This window comes from Dasypus novemcinctus, chromosome 9 (genome assembly GCF_030445035.2).
Source record: "Dasypus novemcinctus isolate mDasNov1 chromosome 9, mDasNov1.1.hap2, whole genome shotgun sequence".
Classification (NCBI taxonomy): domain Eukaryota; kingdom Metazoa; phylum Chordata; class Mammalia; order Cingulata; family Dasypodidae; genus Dasypus; species Dasypus novemcinctus.
Genome location: NC_080681.1, coordinates 121,510,838 through 121,532,668, shown reverse-complemented (window position 1 = coordinate 121,532,668; position 21,831 = coordinate 121,510,838). Strand labels below are relative to the sequence as shown.

The window sequence follows — 21,831 nt, the reverse complement described above, 5'->3', positions numbered from 1 at the left end:
AACAGAGAGACAAGAGAACCGTCTTGGGGGATGGGGAATATATTTTTTAAGTAAATAAATAAATCTTTTTAAAAAAATCACCTAACTCCAAATTTGAAAAAAAAAGGCGGGGGGCGGGGGAACCTATAGATTGAAAGAGACTTAAATTACAGATCAACCAACCTCAATGTGTGTGGGCCTTGAGAAAAAAGAAACCTTGGTGAAATGTTTTTGAGTGTTACTTGTATTCCTTCTAAGGCTTTATTGATTAACTCTCATGATTATACAATATGGTTCATGGAAAAGGTTTTGCATTTAGGGGAACTGAAGTGTCTGAAGCTTGCTTGAATTTAGAGATAATGGAGCTGAAGAGTACTGCAGTAAAAGCTTTAACAGGTGGAACTGCCATTTAATCAAACAGAGTAAGGTTGTTCATATAAATGGATATAGAGATAACCAAAAAAAATCAGATCACCATGATGAAATCCGATGGCAGCACTCAAGTTATTGATACAAAGAATATTCTTTAATTACAAGTTCAGAAGTTATCTTCTTTCCTGGAATCAGGATTGATGAGATATAATAGTGTCATGTATAAGTCCTTTATCTTTTAAAAGAGAGTTCCAAATAAATGCTTCCTTATGTGAAAAAAAAAAAAAAAAAGAGAGTTCCAGAAAAGATGATAGTGATTGGTGCAGGAGTAATAGGTGTAGAGTTGGGTTCTGTTTGGCAATTTGGTGCAGATGTGACTGCAGTTGCGTATTGGATCATGTTGGTAGAGTTGAAATTGATGTGGAGCTATCCGAACTTTCAGCGTGTCCTTCAGAAACAAGGATTTAAATTTAAATTGGTTGCTGGTGCTTCCAAGAAGTCAGATGGAAATATTGTTTCCGTTGAAGCTGCTTCTGGTGGTAAAGTTGAAGTTCTCACTTGTGATGTACTCTTGGTATGCATTGGCCAACGACCATTTACTCAGAAGATGGGACTAGAGGAGCTTGGTGTTGAACTAGATCCCAGAGGTAGAATTCCAGTCCATACCAGATTCCAAACTGAAATTCCAAATATGTCTCCTATTGGCCATATGGTTGCTGGCCCAATGCTGGCTCATGAAGCAGAGGATGGAGGCATTCTCAGTGTTGAAGGAATGGCTGGTGGCACCGTGCATACTGACTACAACTGTGTACTGTCAGTGATTCATGCACATCCTGAGGTTGCTTGTGATTGTCACATCAGAAGAGCAGCTGGAAGAAGAGGGAGGGTAGAGAGGGCAAAGCTGGGAAATTCCCATTGGCTGCTAACAGCAGAACTAAGACGAATGCTGACACAGAGGGCATGGTGAAGATTCTTGTGCAGAAATCAACGGATAGAGTATTAGAAACACATATCGTAGGACCAGGTCCTGGAGAAATGGTAAACAGAGCTGCTCTTGCTTTGGAATATAGAGCATCCTGTGACGATATAGCCAGAATCTCTCATGCACATCTGACTTTATCAGAAGCTTTTAAAGGAGCAAACCTGGCTGCATCATTTGGCAAGGTGATCAACTTTTATATCGGATTTTTTTTTTTCTGAAATTTCCTAGGAGATTTATAAAGGTCACATTTCTGAATATGAAATGCTCATGGCTCCAAGAATTTCTCAGACTGAATTAAGAAAGTTTTGGAAGCTAATTTAATAGGTATGGACAGAATGAAATAATCCCACATCTGTATTTTAAAATAATTTTAATATTTTGTTTCAGTGAATTAATATTTAAGAAAAAAAGCACTACTTATAGTAGCACCCTGGACAATTTTCATCAGCCCATGTTCTCATGCTGTTTATGAATGGTTCTACTTCACTGAACTTATATTAAATATCTTTACCCCTGATACAGTGAAGTTGAATTTACTTATATGAATTTTTAACTTTGGTTTAACTTTGGTTTAACTGGGAACAGAAGTCAGGTTATTAAGATGAGATTCAAATATGCATAAACTGAACAGATGTAAGTAAAAAATGGTCTCACTTGTTCTGTTTAACCCCCAAATTCTTACATTTCTTACAAACCCCCAAATTCTTACATTTCTTACAAATTCTTACAGTTTAGAGGCAGAATTTATGTATTTAAGAGATTTCTACGTTTCCATTGAAGTCTATAATTCTGAAGGATAGTTACCTAAATTAACGGGGTTTATCTATGAAACTTGGATATTACATGGAAACTCAAATGAATTACAGCAGAATGAAGATACAGAAATAAACATCTCTTCAACATTCCAAAAAATGAAAATAGAGCAGTGGTTACTAGGTGTTCAGGGTAGAGGAGGAGAGGGACAAATAGGAGGGGAATTTTAGGGGAGTGAAAATAGTAATGGTGGCTACACTACATGCATTTGTCAAAACCAAAAGAACTGTCTGACAAAGAGTAAATGTTAATGTAAATGATGGACTTTAGTTAATAATAATATATTAATATTGGTTCACTAATTATAACAAATTACCATTGTAGTTAAGATGCTAATATTAGAGGAAACAGTGTGTGCAGGATGAGAGGGGTTTCATATGGGAATCTCTATATTACCTCCTCAATTTTTCTGTAAATCCAACACTGTTCTGAAAAATAAAGTCTATTAATTGAAAATAAAGGATCACAGAGTGGTTCAACAATGGCAGCGGAGGAATACTGATATGGGATGTTATTGACAGGATATATATGGTTGACAGGGAGTTATACAGGGCATATGCCCAGGGTATATGGTAATGTCTATATATACTCATAGTGGAAACAATTAAAAACAACAGCTGGGGGGGTACTGGGCTCCTGGCCGGGGGGTCACTGTTGTGGGCCCTGGGAGAGCAGCGGCAATCCTCCAGGTGCAACGGCAAAAACCAGGAAGGAAGGAGGGCCCAACAGTGGGCTCTTGATACTAATGGCTACACTTTTGAGCCTATGCACCTGCAATAAGAACAAGGCCTAGAGTAGCATTGTGCCTGGGGGTTTCCTCCTGACAGCCTTCATGTTACTCAAATGTGGCCACTCTCACAGCCAAACTCAGCGTGTAGATGTGATGCATTCCCCCCAGCGTGGGACACGACACCCGGGGATGAGCCTCCCTGGCACCGAGGGATCACTACCACATACCAGCTGAAGAAGCAACTAGAAAATGACCTTGAATTAAAGATTCAATGCGGAACAGCAGAATATACCTATCTGCATATAATAACATGACTTCGGGAAGCGGTTTGACCTAATGTAAGGGGGAAATGGAAAGGAGAAATGAGATTATAAGGCTGTGAGTCTCTAAAAAAGAGTCTGGAGGTTGTCAGAAGGAATAGCCCTATGTACAACTGAACAGAGTCTAAGAGACAGATAAGGTAGATACAACCCCAGGTATTGGTTCTTTTGAGGGATAAAGAGACCCACGGGTTCTATGGTCATGGCAGAAGGGGTTCACTGCCATGACAGATGGCCCTTCTTTGGAGCTGGTGTTTCTGCGTGATGGAAATGGACTCAGAGGGGATCTCTTTTCACAAGACTTGCATGCTACTTTATTGGAATTGTAGTTGGTGCTGGGTTTAAGATATATGTAAGGGATTTGAATCTCTGGACTGATAATATGACACCCAGGCCCAGAGCCTCAACAGACTTCAGCTCCTACACTTTGACTTATTGGACTTACTCCACTCAGCTAACATGGAGTTGAAGAAGGTCAACCACCACAACATGGAGCCTAGAGTGTCTACAACTAGAAGAGGGAAGAGTGCATCCAGTACCCAAGTGGAATCTAAGCCCTCACTTGACATAGGTGTGCAATGGACACAACCAATCCAATGTCCACAGAGAAAATGTGGAATGGGTGTGGGAACGGTAGCCATGGGGGCTGCTGGGTGTGGGGAACAGGAGGAAGAGATGAGATGTGGAGGCGTTTTCGGGACGTGGAGTTGTCCTGGATAGTGCTTCACGGACAATTACGGGACACTGTAGATCCCCCCAGGGCCCACTGGATGGAACGTGAGAGAGTCTGGGCTATGATGTGAACCATTGACTATGGGGTGCAGTGATGCTCAGAGATGAACTTACCAGGTGCAATGGATGTATCACGATGATGGGAGAGAGTGTTGCTGTGGGGGGAGTGGGGGGCGGGGGCGGTGGGGTTGAATGGGACCTCATATATTTTTTTTAATGTAATTAAAAAATAATAATAAAAAAAATCACTTGACAAAAAAAAAAAAAAAGAAGCAGACAAAGAAACAAGACGCAGCAAATAGACACCAAGAACAGACAACCAGGGGAGGGGGGGAAATTAAATAAATAAATAAATATTAAAAAAATATCTATATAAAAAAAAAAAAGAAAAGAAAATAAAGCAGAGGGGAAGTGCATGGTGATGTGGAAAATCACAAGACAGGACTCGGGGTGGAGGCTGTGGGGCTGCGTGAGGGGCTTGTGGGGTTCATTATGCTATTGGCTCGACTTCTGTGTATGTCAAATAAGAGCCATACTTTTTTAGAAGTTTAAAATGTACTTTCATTTTCTTAATCTTTTTATTTTGACATAATTTCAAACTTACAGGATAGTTGCAAAAGTAATATAGAACCCACCCAAAACAGAGAACTCCAACAGACCCCACGCTTAGATACCCAGATCCACCAATTTTAACATTTTGCCACACTTCCTATAGCATTTTAATCGTCTATCCATTTATCTATCCATCATCTATCTGTCTGTCTAAACATTTGAGAGTAGGGTGCATATATCTTGCTCCTTGAACATCTAATACATCTCTGTCCATTTCCTAAGAATAAGTATATTCACTTATGTAACCACCTAAATGCAGTTACCAGGTTCAAGAACTTTAACATTGACATAAAGCTTACAGTCTATATTCCAGTTTTTTTCAAATGTATTGATAATGTCCCTTTGGCCTTTTTTTCTCCATTATTAGATCCAGTTCAGGACTGTGTATTGCATTTAACTGCCACTGTCTCTTTAGTTGCTACTTTTTTTTTTTAAGTGTGGCAATGGGGAAGTGCATGTGGCTCAAGTGATAAGGCCTCTGCTTACCATGCGGGAGGACCCAGGAGGGATCGCTGGGACCTCCTGGTGAAAAAGAAGGGAAAGCGTACCTGCACAGCAAGCCAGTGCATGTGTGGCAAGCTGAGGGTCCACGTGACTGCCCGTGTGGTGAGTGGTGAGCCAGTGCCCACGTGGTGAGCTGAGTGCCGCGTGAGTGCCCACATGGCGAGCCAGTGCCCACCTGGCAAGCCGAGTGCCAGCGCAAGTGAGTCATGCAGCAAGATGATGACACAACAAAAGAGAAATGAAGGGGAGAGTCAAGGTGAAGCGCAGCAGAAACTGAGGTGGCGCAATTCACAGGGAACCTCTCTCCACATCAGAGGTCCCCAGGATCAAATCCCGGAGAAAGGCAAGGAGAGAAGACAAAAAGAGACATAGATAGAGAATATCATGCAGCGAATGGACACAGACAGCAAAAACAGCAGGGTGGGGGAGGGCGAAGGGGAGGGGAAGGAAAAAAAAGTGTGGCACTGTCTATACCACACACACTTGCCCGTCTCTACCACTCCCAAGCACACCAAGATGGGATTAGTCACATTCACAATATTGTGCTCCCTTCCTCACCTTCTCTTACCAGAAGAAATCCTGCACCCGTAATGCATTAACTTCCCATTCCAACCCCCTCCCCTCCCCCCATCTCCTAGGAACCTGTACTCTACTTTCTATGCGTTTGTGCATTCTAGCTATTTCATGTAAGTTGAATCATACAATATCTATCCCTTTGTGTCTAATTTATTTAATTTTAAATGTACTTTTAGATCAAAATTGTGATATGCTAATAAATGTGCTTCTTTATTAATAAATCAAATATCGGGATCTAATGGGAAGACAAATGACTATCATTTCAAAGTAATGATGAACGTAAGCAGTATTTCAAGATATCTACATCCACATTGTGTTATGAACATATCTTGTGATTTCTATTTGTGACGATGACCCAAATTTCTAAATGAATAGTGGAAGGAATTGCTAAATCTCAGTTTGAGGTTGATGAAAATAAAGATGTTTTCCCAATCTCCACAGACCCCAAAATTCTGTCTGAGACCCGAACTTTAAAAACTCTGAGCTGCATTGATATCCCCTGCCTCCAGGTACACAAGACAAACGAGTTTCCCTTGTGTTGGTGGAAAGTTTTTAATTCCTCAAAGCACATTCCCACTCAGTTATTGGGACTTGCCAAGCATCTCATGAAGTTGGATGGAAGGAGCTATTAGACCCATATTGCAGCGGGGAGCCCAGGGTGTAAACGCGTAACTCACTTGTTAGAGGCCACACACGGAGCCCGGGTTCCTTGCCCCAGTCCGGGGCTCGTTCCTGGAGAGTGCTGCTGAGTTACCGCTCACCTGTCCCTCACCTGTCCTCAGCTTTATCCTCTGTCTGGACACCCGTGGAGGCAGAGGTGACCGACCCCTGCGCCTGGGGCTCTGTCTGATCCACGGCAAGTTTCTCGGTGTTTCACTGCGTCTCAGTTTCCCCTTCGTGAATGGGGAGATGAGTGGTCCTCACCTGGTCTTCAGCGATGCTGTAAATGTTGGCTAACATTATAAATGTGACGGCACCCAGAGGACAGGGTAAGGCACGGCCACCTCTGGTGTCACGATTGGATTGCCGTGAGTTAACTAAGGCAGAGCCTGCTCCTCACCTTCGGAGGGCAAGGTGGTGGGCAAATAAACCCCAGCCCCCAGCCTTCTCACCCATTTCTTCCCTTGGGGGATTTAAACTGGAGGATGAGCTGGCCCAGGGCAGCCCCGCTTTCCCACCCCCGCCTGCTGCCCCGCAGTCCCTGCTGCCTGTGGCGCTCTCGCACGCCTTGGCCTCGTCCCTCCCCGGCGTCCTCAGGCTCCAGTTCTGAGGGTTCGCTGTCCTCCCGGAGGCCATTCCTGACCCTCCAGTGGAGGGTGGACGTGCTGGCTCCCACGCCCACCGCCCCGATGGCAGTGTAATCGCCCTGTTTCTCGTCTGTCTCTCCCTATAGACTGTGCATTCCGTGAGCGCAGGGCCAGTGTCTGTGCTGCTCCCCTCTCCCTGGTCAGCCACAAAGATTCTTAGAGGAGATGTGTTATCCACGGGGCCTGAGAGCCCCACATCAGGTAAGTGGGCTTGGGGTTCCCACCTGTTCCTGGAAGGGGCTCCTCCTACCTGCTCTGCTCAGAGACGCACCCCCCCCTCCCCTCCCCCCGTGAATCAGGAGCAACGCCCCTGCCCAGCAGGAAATCTGTGCTGCTTCTGGGCAAATATGGGTGACAGAGGGCTATTCCAAAATGTGTCCACCATTATTTGGGCTAGAAGTGGAGACATCTATCTTTGGAACTGGACAGATCTGGGGTCACCTCGCAGACTCCGCTAACTGTGTGACTTTGGCCTAGTGACTCATCACCTCAGAACCTCACTCTCCTCTATAGAATGGGAACGAAACTTTCCTTGCAGGGTATCCTGGAGACCTGCACTTGGCTGCTGGGCATCTGCTTCTTCTTCCTGATAAGAGTCCCCAAAATCTCCTTGGGGAAACCACCCCTCTCCTATTTGTGTCCGTTCAGTGGTTTGAGACTGACCCATCCGCAGCTTTGAGGGAGATGTTGGGTTGGCTCAGCTGCATTAGCGTCTCCTTTCACCCCGGCCACAGTGACTGCATCAGGGATGGGCTGTCCTATCAGAGGTAAGCTCTGGCACTTCTGCTGGGACAGACTCCACTGGGCCTGACGCAGGGAAGGCATCAGGCTTGTCATAACTTGTTGCCTACAGTGGTGGCCGGCTTGAGGATGGAGATCAGTCCACAGGAAGCAGAGCCAAGAGGTGGATCCCACTGAAGGCTTTTGAGCCCTGAGTCAAGCCCTTCCCAACGCTCCCACGGCACAGTGATGTTATTGCACCAACGCATTTCCTCTTGCTTGAGCCAGCTTTTTTTTTTTTTTCCTCTCCGCCTGCCCCCCATTGTCTGCTCTCTGTGTCCACTTGCTGTGTGTTTTTCTGTGTCTGCTTGCACCCTCGGCGGCACCAGGACACTGCATCTCTTTCTTTTGCGTCATCTTGCTGCGTCAGCTCTCCGTGTGTGGCGCTACTCCTGGGTGGGCTGCGTTATTTTCATGCGGGCGGCTCTTCTTGCAAGGCGCACTCCTTGTGTGTGGGATACCCCTACACAGGGGACACCCCTGTGCGGCACGGCACTCCTTGCGCGCGGTAGCTCTGCACATGGGCCAGCTCACCACATGGGTCAGGAGGCCCTGGGTATTAAACCCTGGATCCTCCGTATGGTAGACAGATGCTCTATCAGTTGAGCCATGTCTGCTTCCCTTAAGCCAGTTTGACCAGGGGTTCTGTCACTTGCAACCCCAAAAGTCCTAATTGATACATAAGGATTAAATGACATAATGTACATACGTGTAATTCCGCATTCTTTAAACACTATTATGGAGGGACTCGTGTCCCCCACAAAGACATTTGTTCAAGTCCTAACCCCTGGTCCTGTGGGTGTGAACACATTTGCAAATAGGATCTTTGAAGAAGTTAGTAGTTAAGGTGAGGCCAAACTGAATCCAGGTGGGTCTTAATCCAATGTGACTGGAGTCATTAGAAGCAGAGGAAATGTGTACTTAGGAAGAGGAGCCAGGAGACAGCAACATGATGGAGGTGGAGACTGAGTCACAGGTGGCCGGCCAGCCACCACCAGAAGGCTGCAGACTTCAGGGAAAGCGCGGTCTTGCTGACACCTTAATTTTCAGACTTCTAGCCCTCAAAACCGAAACAATAGATTCCTGTTGCCCAAGCCAGCCAGTCTGTGGGCTCCATCACAGCAGCTCTGGTAGTCTAAAATAAATCCCTGCCCTGTGCCACGCATTCAGAGGTGAATAAGACAGCTATAGCCACTGCCCTCATGGACCTTCAGTTGGTGGGGAAATGCCAAGCACACAGTCGATGTTCATCAAATGTAACCCATCACCCCAACAGCCTGACGCATGGCCTGCTGGAAGATTCTCAATGAATGCTCACTGCACCCAGTGATTTATTTGAAGCTTCCATTGGCCAAAGTCCAGAAGAGAGGCTCCAGGGACAAGCGTGTCAGAATATAGGTAGCTCGTTCAGGGTGAGGCTGTTTGCTCTGCCAGCGCCCAGCAGCTGTGATGGCCTTCTCTGCCCCTCACCCTTCCTGAGCCCTCTTTGCAGGGAGGGCAACTGCTTCACAACAGGAAGGGTGACACCTCCAATTGCCAGAGCCCTAGCCAAACATCAGGAGCTGAGACAGCTCCTGTTTCCTGCCATAGGGCGGGGGGAGTCCACTAAAAACAAGTCTCTGAAGGGCAGGTTATCTTGTTCCTAATCTTTTTTTTTTTTTTTTTAAGTTTTTGTTTTCTTTTCTTTTTAGGAGGTCCCGGCATTGAACCTGGGACCTCCTACCTGGGAAGCAAGCACTCCACCACTTGAGCTACATCTGCTCCCCTTCCTAAACTTTTTGAAGTCACGTATCCTTTTGTGAATCTGAGGAAGGCTACCAGAGCCTCTCCTGATAAAAAAACATGGACACATTTTGCAATTTCAGGGCGTTCCCAGGTCCCTTGAAGCCAGGTTGAACAAGAAAACTCTGAAGTTTCTCTTCATTAAAGAGCCCATGCCTCTCCATATCCTTGGTTTTTTACCATCCCTTGAAAGTCTTACTCGTCTCCTGGAAAAGATGTCCATTTTCCTCTTGGAAAATTCCTCCCGAGGGGCCTCACACCTTGGGCTAGTGTCTTAAACTGGGCTCCCCGGGAAAACAGAACCTGAGAAAAAGAGCTGGTGTGCAGGGCGTTTATTTGGGAAGGGATCCCAGGGGGTAGGAGTGGGAGAAGGGCAAATAGGGAGGGAGAGAGGACAAACTCAAGGGAGCCTGATTCAGTTCTCCACTGCTGGGCAGTTGGGGCTTGCTCACACCAGGACCTTCTGAGAAGCTGCTCAGAATGGACTTCAGGATTGGCCATCCAAGGGACAGAAGAGGAGTGCGTCCACCCACCGGCTCCCTTTCCCCTTGGTCAAGGGTGGCCCTTGCAGGGTTATCGTTCTCACCCTCCAAGGCTGCCCACGCTGTGGAGGTACACAGGCTCCTGCAGATAGGCTGTGGCTGAGGCCATGCGCCAGAAGTTTATTTCCACCTGTGCAAAGCTGGCTGCTGCAGCAATGGCAGGAACCAAAGGTGGGCTGAGAAGGTGTGAGATGGGCCCCAAGAGGCATCCAGTGAAGCTAGATTTTCGGGAAGCTGACAGATTTCCAAATTAACTTCTCAGCTACTGGGAAGTGCTGAGTAGTGTGCAATTAAAATTTTCATACCAGATTTCAGCCCTTGAAATGGTAACTGTGGCCCCTTGTACATGCAGCCACAGAGGCCAAGAAGAAAGCTCCTCCCAGGGGCACTGGTGGGGCTGTTCAGGAGACCATCCTCTGGTTACTAGCCTGCTCCCTGCTGAGGCCTGCGAGCACTTCCTCTGCAAGGGTGGCCCAATTCAGCCAAATCCAGAGAAGGGCTGGGGCTCACGCCGAGCCCATTTGGCTTCCAGCCGCACACTCGGCAGCTGTGTGGCCTAGGCAGATTATTCAGTCTGAGGCCCAGTTTCGTCATGTCTGAAATCGAGATCCGAACCACTCCCCACCCTCTGCAACCTCTTCCCCACACTGGGCCATGTTGACATAAAACACCAAGCACAAGGCCTGGCACAAGATGAGCCATCTTTTTCAGGGATCAGTCATTGAAATTCTAGTCATTCCACCAGTATTTACGGGAGCCAACAGCATGCCAGCACCAAGTCACGTGAAGGGTGAGTGGGAGCTGCAGTGTGGCTTTTATGGCTCAGCAGCTTCCAGTTTAACTTGACCTGGAGAGCAGGTGACATTGTGACTGACACCTGACTGCAACCCATTGGGTTCCTCCCCCTGACCACAGGCAGGCCAGCCAGTGACCCACAGCTAGAAGGGGAGAACGTCTCTGAGCTCTGCACCATCCAGAGCAGGGACTGAAGATGCACAGGGTTGAAGGGACTGGAGAACCAGGGCAACCACAAGCAGAGCCTGATGTTTGTTTACTTTCTTTCACGACCATCTCCTCTGGGTGACCTCTAGCCCCTTGGTGAGCAAGCCAGGCTTCCAGGCGAGTCAGCCTGTTGAAAACGCTGATCTGGGCACCCAGGGAAATGACCAGAACACTGAGGATCAAAGTCCCCCAAAGGGGACTGCCCAGCTCAGCCATGTCCCTTTTTGGTCCCTTCTCCTCCCTACAAAGGGGAGGAATCTGACCTTGGCTTCCACTAACAGCTCCCCAACAGCCCACTTGGGGGAATGGGGGTGTGTGTGTGGGGGGGCGTTTCTCCCACTGCCTAGTCCAATGGCCGGCAAAAGCCAGGGCTGGAGAATCCAGGTGATTCAGGACACAGAAAGGGATTTGGGTGATGCTAGAGGCCATCAGTCAACCCACTCATTCAGACCACCCAGCAAACCCCCCAGGTGAGCAGAGAGGAGCAGGCCACCCCCACACCTCTTGAGCTGACTCCTCTGAAGAGGGTAAGAGGACTTGGGTAGAGAAGCGCTGTTTTTATGGCAGGGCCAGAGAGTGTGTCCTGCTTCTGACACTACCCATAAACCTGGCATTGGGAAATGTTTCCAAAGGGTTCAACCACACACAAACCAGGTCATGATAGTTTGAAAGTCATTTATTTAAGAACTGAACAAAAAGAAGCTTTGGTATTTCAAAACCCAACAATCATCAATCACTACAAAGATAAATACCTCTCCCAAAGCCCAAAAGTACAAAACCACAGATCCCCACAGGCTCATGATAAGTAAGAGACAAGGTGCAAACCCGAGAAGGAGCCCTTGGCCCACGCCCCCACACGGAGCGGCTCTGCGGGGTTCTAGGCCCAGCCGCAGAACTCTACAGGCCCCCACTGCCAGAGACGGCTCTGCTCACAAATCACCACCAAGGTTCACTGCTAAAGTGGAGGCAAAAGCCATATGACAAAATCTCAACAAAAATAAATTAAAAATTCATTCGAGAAAGAGTACATTAAATTAGGAAAAGAACACAATTTTTCCTAGACATGTCTTTTCAAAAGAGGGTCAATTTCCTGGGACAGAGAAAGGGGGAAAGTGGAAGGAGTGAGTTCAAATTCAAGTATTTCCACATAGGTTCATTTTATTGAGTTGAAAGCTTACAAAAGTTCACTAGCTCCCTTCCCTCCCCGCTCCCCACATGACACTCCTTCCTTCCAACACAAACTCTTAAAATCCACAAACACTTCTACATCACTGGTTTCCCCCAACAAGGCACAAAAGGGTGGTTGCTGTCAAAGCTCCCTTGCTCGTAGCAGCAGGATGTCCAGTGCCGGATGTCTTGTGCCAATGGTGGCTGAAAGCAGGACTGTTAGTTCACTCAGACACTGGCATCTTCCTGTTCAATTAACAAAAGAAGTCATTACTGTTCATCGCCAACCCTTCTGACAGCTACACAATTATTAAAGAAGCGGGCTATGGAGACGACACTGTTGGCACCCTTGGGTGGCACTGGCAATGCGAGAACCACCCTGGACCTAGTGGTGGTGCATCTCCTCAGGCCAATGCAGAGTGTCCACGGGGTCTGCTCTGCCACGGTCCAGCTCAAGCATGAGTAAACTCGGGGACAGGTATCAGGAGGATGAGCAGAGCAGCAGGCAAAGCTTGGAAAAGCAGCCTGCTAGTTTAACAGAGGCTGCAAAACCCACGCAATACAAATTTAGCACCTGTTCTCTTACAGCTAGTCAAGAACTAAGCAGGAAGGCACCTTTCTTTTTAACCTGACTTTCAATCTATCTGTTTTTCGAGCTTGAGAAACTCAGACCTGCCTCCCGCCTTCTGCTCCTTCAGGAGGAGGAGTGCCATTTCTGTCTCCAAGTTCTGGCTTTGGGCCAGACAGCACAAGCCACAAAGCCCTTCTGCTGATGTCATGAAGCATTTCTCCTGAGTGGACTCTGGGCTCCTTAACGACTTGGGAATGCAGACCCAGCACCCAATATCTCTCTCTATGCTCACTGCAGGTTAACATAAGAAGAGTCAGAGGGAGGGAGGGAAAGAGGGAAGAAAACAGGAACAAAGAGAGAGAGAAGGGGAGAAAAAGCTCAGCTCCTTAAAGCACTTCCGCCCATGACCACGAACCAAGGACTGCCTCCTGGTCTCCCCTGGATCCTTCTTCTCAGAGAGAAAGCCTAAAGACTGGTTGGCGAGGTAGAGAAGGCAGCCTGACCCTGCGACATAAATCCCAATTCCCAAGGTACATTCCAGACGAGTCCCTCAACCACTGTGGTCAAAACCACCACCTCTGGGGGCAGAGATGTCTCAGGGAAACGAGAGGGAAGGAGCCTTGTCCTGCGCTGACAAGACCTTGACCTCACCGGGGCCCAGAGGAAGGCGCTAAGCAGGCCCTCAGGGGTGAGCATGGGGTCCCACTAGCAGTTTAGGGAAAGCCTTCAAGTCCATCTAGGGCTGTGCTGCAGTAATTTTTAAAATGCAGAGGATGATGGCGGTGAAGAAACTGCCCACATCCCAGGAAGCCTGTGGACTCAGGTACTCACAGCTGGATTTCCACAGCTTTCCTTTTTTTATGGTCTCCTCCCAAAAGTCCCTTTTTAGTGTCCTCTAAAAGGACACTCACTCGTACCTCAGCTTAGAAGGCCAAGCTGTTTACTGTCCAGGTCTCACCCCACCCTCCCCAGGCCAGGCCCATCCCAGGCATGGGGCAGAAAGCAAGGCAGCGGCCTGGGGCCTGCAGGGATGGTGGCTCTATACCTTACTCCTGAAGAGGGGCTTGGCTCCAGGCCCGCAGTACTCGTTATAGATGAGCTTGAAGAGGAAGAGGTGGAAGAGTGTGATGAGGGAGGCCACGCTGAACCAAAAGAGGAAGGGCAGCCCGGGGTCCTGCTGGGCCATGTGCTCATCGTGGGCCAGGATGGCCTTGAGGTGCAGCGTGTGCCGCAGGTCCTGCAGGTGTGTGAGATCGGTGGAGAGGTAGAGCAATGGCGTGATGGGCTGCGTCACCATGACAGAGAAGATGTGGCCCTGGGGCGCCGAGGTCAGTTCCACTGGGTCGTCCAGGCAGCCTGCTTCACAGGCATAGAGCTTGACAGGCTGGCCACGGGACTCCACAGACACGTGCAGGTATGGCTTGCCCTCAGCGTCTGCCAGCACGGCCAGGTTGATGTGGTCGTTCTTATAGCGGATACCGTGCAGCGCATAGCTGTTGTGCAGCACGTCTGGGTCTGCCTGGAACTGGAGATGGTTTTCAGTGAACTGCAGCCCCCCGAAGCTGAGTACCATGCCTTGCATGATGCCTGGGGCGCCTGCCTTTACCAGCCCCTTGCAACCGCGCTTCTGGAGAGTCAGCTTCCACAGGTCAGAGAGCTGCAGGATCTGCTGGACCGTGGACAGCTTTCCGGGCCAGAGGTTCTCGGCATGCATTGTGGCGTGGCCGCTGAAGCAATGGTCTTCGTAGTTGAGAGTCGACTCCATCTGGTCTCGCTCCCTGTGGCTCAGGGAGGGGCTGAGCAGGGGGGCTGGTGAGCAGGAGAGCATGTAGTATAGTGTCAGGTTCACGGTCAGGCTGGATGGTGTGTGGGTGTCGGTGATCTTTTTCATCTCCACGCCTGTAATGCCACAAAGGCTGCATGTTAAGGAGGGGCGTGGCCAGACACAGGTTAGGAAACAGTAAGCCAACACAGAGACATGAAGTTTCAGTGTCTAGTGATGAAAACGGCATTCCAGTTGCCATCAAGTATGGGAGAAAGTTATCCTGCCTGTCTTCTATACACAACCCATCTAGAAACCTAAAATCCTGTTACGTGGCAGCAGTACCTCCTGCCAGAGCAGAGGACACAGGCCGAGCGGGGGTTTCCAACCCCAAAGTGCCATGTGGAAAGTCCGGTCCCCCCACACTAGTCCTACCAATGCCCTGACAGTCTTGGGCCTCTATCACTTCTCTAGCATTTCTCTCTCCAGACCTGTAAATAATATCTGAGCACACAGATCTCCCAAATTTAGATCAATTCTAGAGTCAGTCAACATACTGATGTATCCACCTGGATGAACAAGAGGCATCTTGAACCTGACACAGCTTGAACTCTTCCAGCCCCAAACTAACCCTTCCCAAGTTGGCTCTATTTTCACCCCCAACGAGACAACTGCTCATGACCCCCAAATCTGGGAGTCATCAAGTTCTCACCGCCCCCCCCAACAAATCCACACTAAATCTGGCCAGTTTTACTTTCAAATGCATCAGAATCCATCCACTTCTCGCTTTCCATGTTCACAATCTTGATTCAACCCAAGCCACCTTCTTCTTTCACCTAGGCTCCTGTAAAAACTGGGGTCCACATAGTCACTTGCGTCCCTACAGCCAGTATTCTTCACACAGTAGCCAGAGGGATTTTTTAAGCTCACACTTGCACCCTCACTCTTGTCACCCTCAATACATCACTCCCAGTTTCAACTCACCTCCACGGTATTTTTTATCCTTAAAAAAACTTTCTTTCTTACTTAAATGTTCACTTGTCTAATATTTGTCTTCCTCCCAACTAAGTTTTAAGAAAGTGCTGTGAGAAGAACAACTTTGTTGTTCACTTCTGTATGCCCCATGCCAAGACCAGCCCCTGGGATAAGCGTCCAATAAATACTTGTTGAATGAACTAAAGACTCTCTTTGAACAGCCAATCCTAAAGGTGCAGACAACTGGAACCCTGGAGACCATAATCCCTGTCATCTAGAAGAGAATTTTCTTTTCTTAAACAGTCAATGGAGAAAGCTTTCATTTGGCAAGAACATCCTAACCTGGTCAAAGAGATTCCCCAAACTCCCCACGAAAAGCTGCAGCCACCAGAGCCAGGGCTCCCCTCACCCTGGTGGGCATTCCGTCGTAAAGCCCACGCCAGTCGCCAGGCAGGCCGTGGGGAAGTGGGGAAGTAATCTGGGGATTTGCAGGGCCACATGCTGGTCCACCCTTCCTAAATGACCCCAGAAACCTTCCCTCTGATCAAATCAGGCCTCATCTACAAGACCAAATAGCAGTAAGGTCTGCTTGCCCTTTACCCTCCTCCTTCCATTCAAGTCTCACCAAAGCCCTCTAAGGTAGATGCTATTGTTCTTTTCTAGATGAGAAAACAGGCCCAGAGAGATTAAGCAACTGATCCAAGGGCACACAGCCACTAAGTGGTGAAGTAGAGTCAACCTCAGTCAAATGCCAAGCCCAAATTTTAACTGTCCCACTACTCCCCATTCAGTGCCACCTCTGCATGCCTTGGAAGGGGCCTCTCCAGGAAGGACCCGGTTCTACCCTCCTCACCCAAGCACTCCCCATGCCTCACCGGGGCTGAACAGCTGAGCCCAGAGATGCTGGTGGTCCTGAAGCAGCTCAGCCGCCGGCATCTCCAAGAGCTCCAGCATTTCCTTCCGGGCCAAGTCCTGGAGCGTCTTGAGCTCCTTGGCTGCTTTGCTCTTCAGCACCTGTGGGTTAATGGGACCCGAGACGTGCACCACCCACAGCACGGTCTCATCCAGCTGCGTCTTGGGAGCCACTTGGAGCCGATTCACTAGCTTCTTGGCAGCCACCACCACCAAGTGCACCAGCCCGGTTGTTAAAGGTGGGGACCTGCCAGAGTAAAGGAGAAACTGATGGTCTCCGACCTTCTCCAGGGTACTGGCGAAGGCCTTTGGGACGGGGCCAGCAGTCGGCCCCTCAGTCTGCAGCGCTGCCACACGCTCCGTAGGGTTGTTGAGCTGGATGCGCTGCAGGTACACGTGGGGGCGGCCCCGGTGCGCCAGAAAGTCCTCCTGCAGCAGCACGCAGTCACGGCCGGACCCCGTAGCAAAACCGGAGGCCGAAGCGGGTCCTGGAATGGCGGCCCCAGGGCCCGGACCTGGGGTTCCGAGCTGCAGGCAACGCACCCGGCGCAGCAGCCCCTCCCGCAGCAGCAACACTGCCTCCCCAGCTTCGGCCTGCGCGCTCAGAGGACGCAACTGCACGAAGGGCACAAAGTCCGGAGCTACGGCGGGCTCCCGCTCCCCGGGGGTCACCCACAGGCGGTTCGCGGCCACGTCCAGGGCCAGGAAGCCGTTAGCCACCAGAGCCGGCACACCGGGGCCCAGAGGCACAGCGTCGCCGCGCTCCCGCAGGCCACGCCAGGTACGGGTGGCCGCCTCCAGGCAGGCAGAGGGCTCGGCCGCGCCCGGCTCGCCGCGGGCCCAGGACAGCAGGTGCAGGCCGCCCGCCGTCCGCCGCGCCCCGGAGCCCGCGAACCACAGAAGCAGCAGCAGGATGCCGAGCAGGCAGAGCAGGCGGCGGGCCCAGCTGCTCGACAACAGTCCCGGCAGCCCCTTGAGCCGCTGCTGCAGCCACATCGGGCCGCTGGGCACGGGCGCGGGGCGGGGGCGGCCGCCGGGCCCTCCGCCCGCGCCTCACACCCCGGCCCCGAACACGGCTCCCACCCCGACCCCCGTCGCAGCCGTCGCGGCAGCCGCCACTGCCGCTTCCTCCTCCCCCTCAGTTGCCTCCGGCCGTCAGACTACGCCGGCCGTCAAGCGTAGTCTCATCTTTTGCGACAGACGGAAAAGGAGAGAGGGCGGGACGACGTGCGGAGGGCGGGGCAGAGGGAAGGAGGCGGAGCCGCAGAGCGGGCGGGAGTGGAGCCGCGGGTTCCTGGGCTAAAGCGGAATGCAAGGGAGCAAGGTTGGGGCTGTTAAAAAATCCACATTAAAAAAAGGGCAGAAAACACCGAGCCTGCCAACTGAACACGCGCGGGGCCGAATTCGGCCTATAAACCCCAGTTTGATACTGATGGATTCAACAGCGCTGGGATTTAAAAGCAAAACAAAACAAAATTTTGTTTCTGTAAAAATGATCATCTTCATTGCAAAAAATCTTGGAACAAGAAAGAGAATGAAGAAAGGGGGAGAGGAAGAGGGAGAGGGAGAGAGAAAGAGAAAAAGAGAAAAAAAGAGACTGAAAAATATGGAGACACAAACCCAGTCCAGGACAGTCGGTATATTTCTCTACTACACCAAAGCTTCCCCTTGATGTCAAACCTGAGTTTTAACTTATTATATAACATGACACTCGAAATCTCATACTTTGGAAATGACTTTAAAATGTGAATTATCAGTGCAAAAGAGGAATTTTGCTTTGTATCTGGGGAATGAATTCGATTTGAGCACAGGGGCTAACAATGCGGCAATTGTTTCCACTTTGGTTTCTGGCCTTTGCAAAGCTGGATAGTGCTTACCGGTAGCTGAAAATTAAAGGGTCATTCGAGGTGGTTTTCCTCGGGCTGTGAGGGCACACAGTTGTGTTTGCTGAGGTTGGGGAGCTGTTAGAAGGAGCCTATCCAGGCAATTCTAGAGTGTGCTTTTTTTTTAAGGTAATCAAAACATAAATACAAAATTCTAACTTCTCATTAAAATTCATAAACTACAGAATTATGTCCATGGGTGCACAGGATTCCATGGCCTCCAGTTAGAGAGGCGGACATCAATCCATCCAGGACTTGGGGGGCACAGTGGGTGAGAGCCAGGGACCAGATGTGAAACGGTCCCTCATCCCATCTGTGAAATGGGGATGATCAGAGAAACTGCGTCTGGAGTGTTTGAGGAATAAATAAGTTAATGCAGGTAATGCAAGCCTGGAGCATACGGTAAGTGCTTGCTAAATGTAAACTTGTATCATTAGTGTTTTTTTTCCTTTTTCTTTATTTTCATATCAATATTTTTGCTATTGCAGACATACATCTTGGCCCACTTGTGTGAATATTTCTGTGGGAGCAATTCCTTGAAGGGATTCCTAGGGAAGGGGCATTACTCTGCCTCTTAACTACCTTGCCACTCAGACACCCCAGAGGGGGAGTTCAAGGCCAAAGGTGGGCAACACAGCCACAGGTAGGAGGTCTGGAGTAAGGCCAGGCCGGCCCGGTCAGGCTCCTTGGGTCTTGCATCTTGGCTCCACTCCTTGCTAGCAAGTCAAGGAGCCTCCCTGGGCCTCACTCTCTCCATCCATCAAGTGGGTCATAAGACAAGTAGGATTGCTCGGGATGCCAGTTGGACAAGCACGTGAAGCCTTGAGCACGCTGCCTGCCTTAAAATCGGCATTCATTATTTAATTAACTTTTACCAGGAAACAGGTACATGATCCAAACTCAGAAAGTACGAAAGGGTAAAGAGGGAAAATGAAGTCTTCGTCCCTCCCGGGTCCCCTGAGGCCACCACTGTTACCTGCTCCTGTCTATTCTTCCGGATAGTGTATTTACTTTCCTATGTATTTTTTTTCTCTTTCACAGAAATTGTATGTGTGATGCACCCTTGCTTATTTTTTCACTTAAAAGGATAGTTTGAAAATTCTCTTTCTTTTAGTATTATTGTCCTTGTTGTGGTTATTAGTAGTAAAGGGGCGGACCGATGGGTCTAAGGGGAGGGGCCGAGGGTGGGTGACAGTGCGCTTTGCAGCACAGAGTGTGGCCATCCCACCGAGACCACGATTCTTCCTGTGCCAATAAAGGAAGTAGATAAAAGAAGAGGAAGAAAGGGAGAGGCTCCTCCTGGCAGTGGGCAGCCGCCACCCCCACTCCCCGCCCCCGTCCTTCCCAGGCAGGCTGAGTCCACCCACTTTAACACTCCACAACACGTGCTGCACGTACCCGAGGAACATCTGGGCGGCAGCCACCACTGGTTAAAGAGACAGGAGCTCGGCTTGGACCAAGTTCATGTCCCAGCAATCTGGCAAAGGGAACAGGAAATAGATGCCAGAGGGGTGAGGGTGGGCTATACGTGGGTGAAACCTCTCTCCTGGGGCTTCTCCAGCCCCTGACACTGGGAACTTGGGTCACGGGAACTCCACTGCCCAGTGATTCTTTCTGGTATCAGCACACCCCTCTCTGGGTTCTCTTGGGGTCCCGGCAGATGGGTAGTTAGAGCTGGGTTCCAATCCCTCCTCCCTGACTGTGACCCCCCCCCCCATCAACTGAGCAACATTAAGCTGTTTGTTTCACTTCTCTAAGCCTCAGTTTCCACATTTTGCAAATGGGGGCAATATTGCCTAACTTGCAGGGATGTTGTGAGCTTGAAATGAGACTGAGCTTTGAAAACTGAGCCAGCCCAACACATGCTCTTTCTCCTGCCCTCTACTCACCCCTGCATTTCCTCCTCAAAGGGTCTGGAATCTCGGTTTACATCCTGGATCCAAAACATCCGGTAGATTCTGGCACCAAGTCCTGTCCCCAGCTGCAGAAACGCCCCTCTGCTGGTCCCAGCTGGGAGGTAGAGGCCCTGGATCCCGCTGATGCCTCGTGACCTTGAGCTGACTGCTGGGTCCCTCTGGGTCTCCCTTCTACCATCTGTATGATGAGCTAACCTCTGTACTTGGAAATTAGACCATCTCCAAGGCCCCCAGTGATTGCACGTAGCTTCTGAAAAAAAAACATGGTTTTTTTTTGTCTTGGTTTTGTTTGGGATTGTCCAAAAAGTATAATGCACTCTAAAAAATATTAAGGAACAATGAAAAATGTAAGAAAATTAAAACTACTCGGGAAACGGACTTTGGCCCAGTGGTTAGGGCGTCCGTCTACCATATGGGAGGTCCGCGGTTCAAACCCCGGGCCTCCTTGACCCGTGTGGAGCTGGCCATGCGCAGCGCTGATGCGCGCAAGGAGTGCCGTGCCACGCAAGGGTGTCCCCCGCGAAGGGGAGCCCCACGCGCAAGGAGTGCGCCCGTGAAGAGAGCCGCCCAGCGTGAAAAGAGAGAGCAGCCTGCCCAGGAATGGCGCCGCCCACACTTCCCGTGCCGCTGACGACAACAGAAGCGGACAAAGAAACAAGACGCAGCAAACAGACACCAAGAACAGACAACCAGGGGAGGGGGAGGGAATTAAATAAATAAATAAATCTTTAAAAAAAAAAAAAATTAAAACTACTCATAATCTGGCCACCTGGAAATAATCACTGTAAACATTTGGTGTCATATTCTTCTACTGTTATCTCTATGCATATCTATATTTCTAAGAATATATTTTTGCTAAGTTGGCTTTTTCCACCTTTATCCTATGGAGACGACATCTCCCTTGCCCAACCAGGGCTGTTGATCTCTCTTTGCCCCTCCACTTCCGCACCACCTGTCATCTGTGACAGTGACGACGCTCCTCCCAGCCTGTGCCTTCTTCTCCTGGGAAGTAAGTGCCTGCCCCACTCCACCCCCCCTCAAGGCACCGTCCACCACCCGCTCCTCTGAGAGCAAAGCCTCTCCTTGGCCTGCGGTCTGCGGCCCTTCTGGAGCCTGATCTGCTGGAAAGAAGCTCCCTGCGTGCCAGTCTCTTCTGAGGAAGGGAGCGTTTTTCTCCGAAATGGCTGGCTCAAGCTGGGCCAATAGCCCTTGCTCGCTGGACCCTTGAGTTGCTTGCTGGACTTTGGGGAAGATTCGGGTCTGTGAAGAGGCCCTCGAGAATTGTGACACTCATTCAGGGGCACTCCCAGGGACCTAAAGGCAGATTAAATGATTCTCTTTTTGGGGCGGGCAGCTGGGGCTTTCTGCACTTGTAGCTGGCCGAGGTCACAGCACATCAGGCCCACCCTTGCCCCACTTCCCGCTCAGACTATCGCCCCCTGGCCTGGATTCCTAGGTCCTCCTCGGTGACACCCGAAGAATAGATACTATTACAATCCCCAAGGGTGAGGACCCTGAGGTTCACGGCCACAGATACCATACAGCCCTGGCGTGGACTTGGTGGTCGCCCCCTCCCTCCCCTTCCTCGTCGTCTTGAACCGCCCTGCGGGAG

The 21,831-nt window shown here is 49.8% G+C and overlaps 1 protein-coding gene and 1 pseudogene across 1 annotated transcript; one reads left to right on the top strand and one right to left on the bottom strand.

Annotated features, from left to right (window-relative positions):
- Window positions 1-576: 576 nt before the first annotated feature.
- LOC101441496 (dihydrolipoyl dehydrogenase, mitochondrial pseudogene) lies at window positions 577-1,551 on the top strand (annotated as a pseudogene).
- Window positions 1,552-11,691: 10,140 nt separating this feature from the next.
- Window positions 11,692-17,563, bottom strand: KIAA2013 (KIAA2013 ortholog). The gene is made up of 3 exons (XM_004482524.5): window positions 16,384-17,563; window positions 13,817-14,670; window positions 11,692-12,446 (listed from the first exon to the last, which is right to left on the bottom strand). The coding sequence occupies exons 1-3, from the start codon at window positions 17,414-17,416 to the stop codon at window positions 12,429-12,431; spliced, it is 1,905 nt and encodes a 634-aa protein (XP_004482581.1). The 5' UTR covers window positions 17,417-17,563; the 3' UTR covers window positions 11,692-12,428.
- Window positions 17,564-21,831: the final 4,268 nt, after the last annotated feature.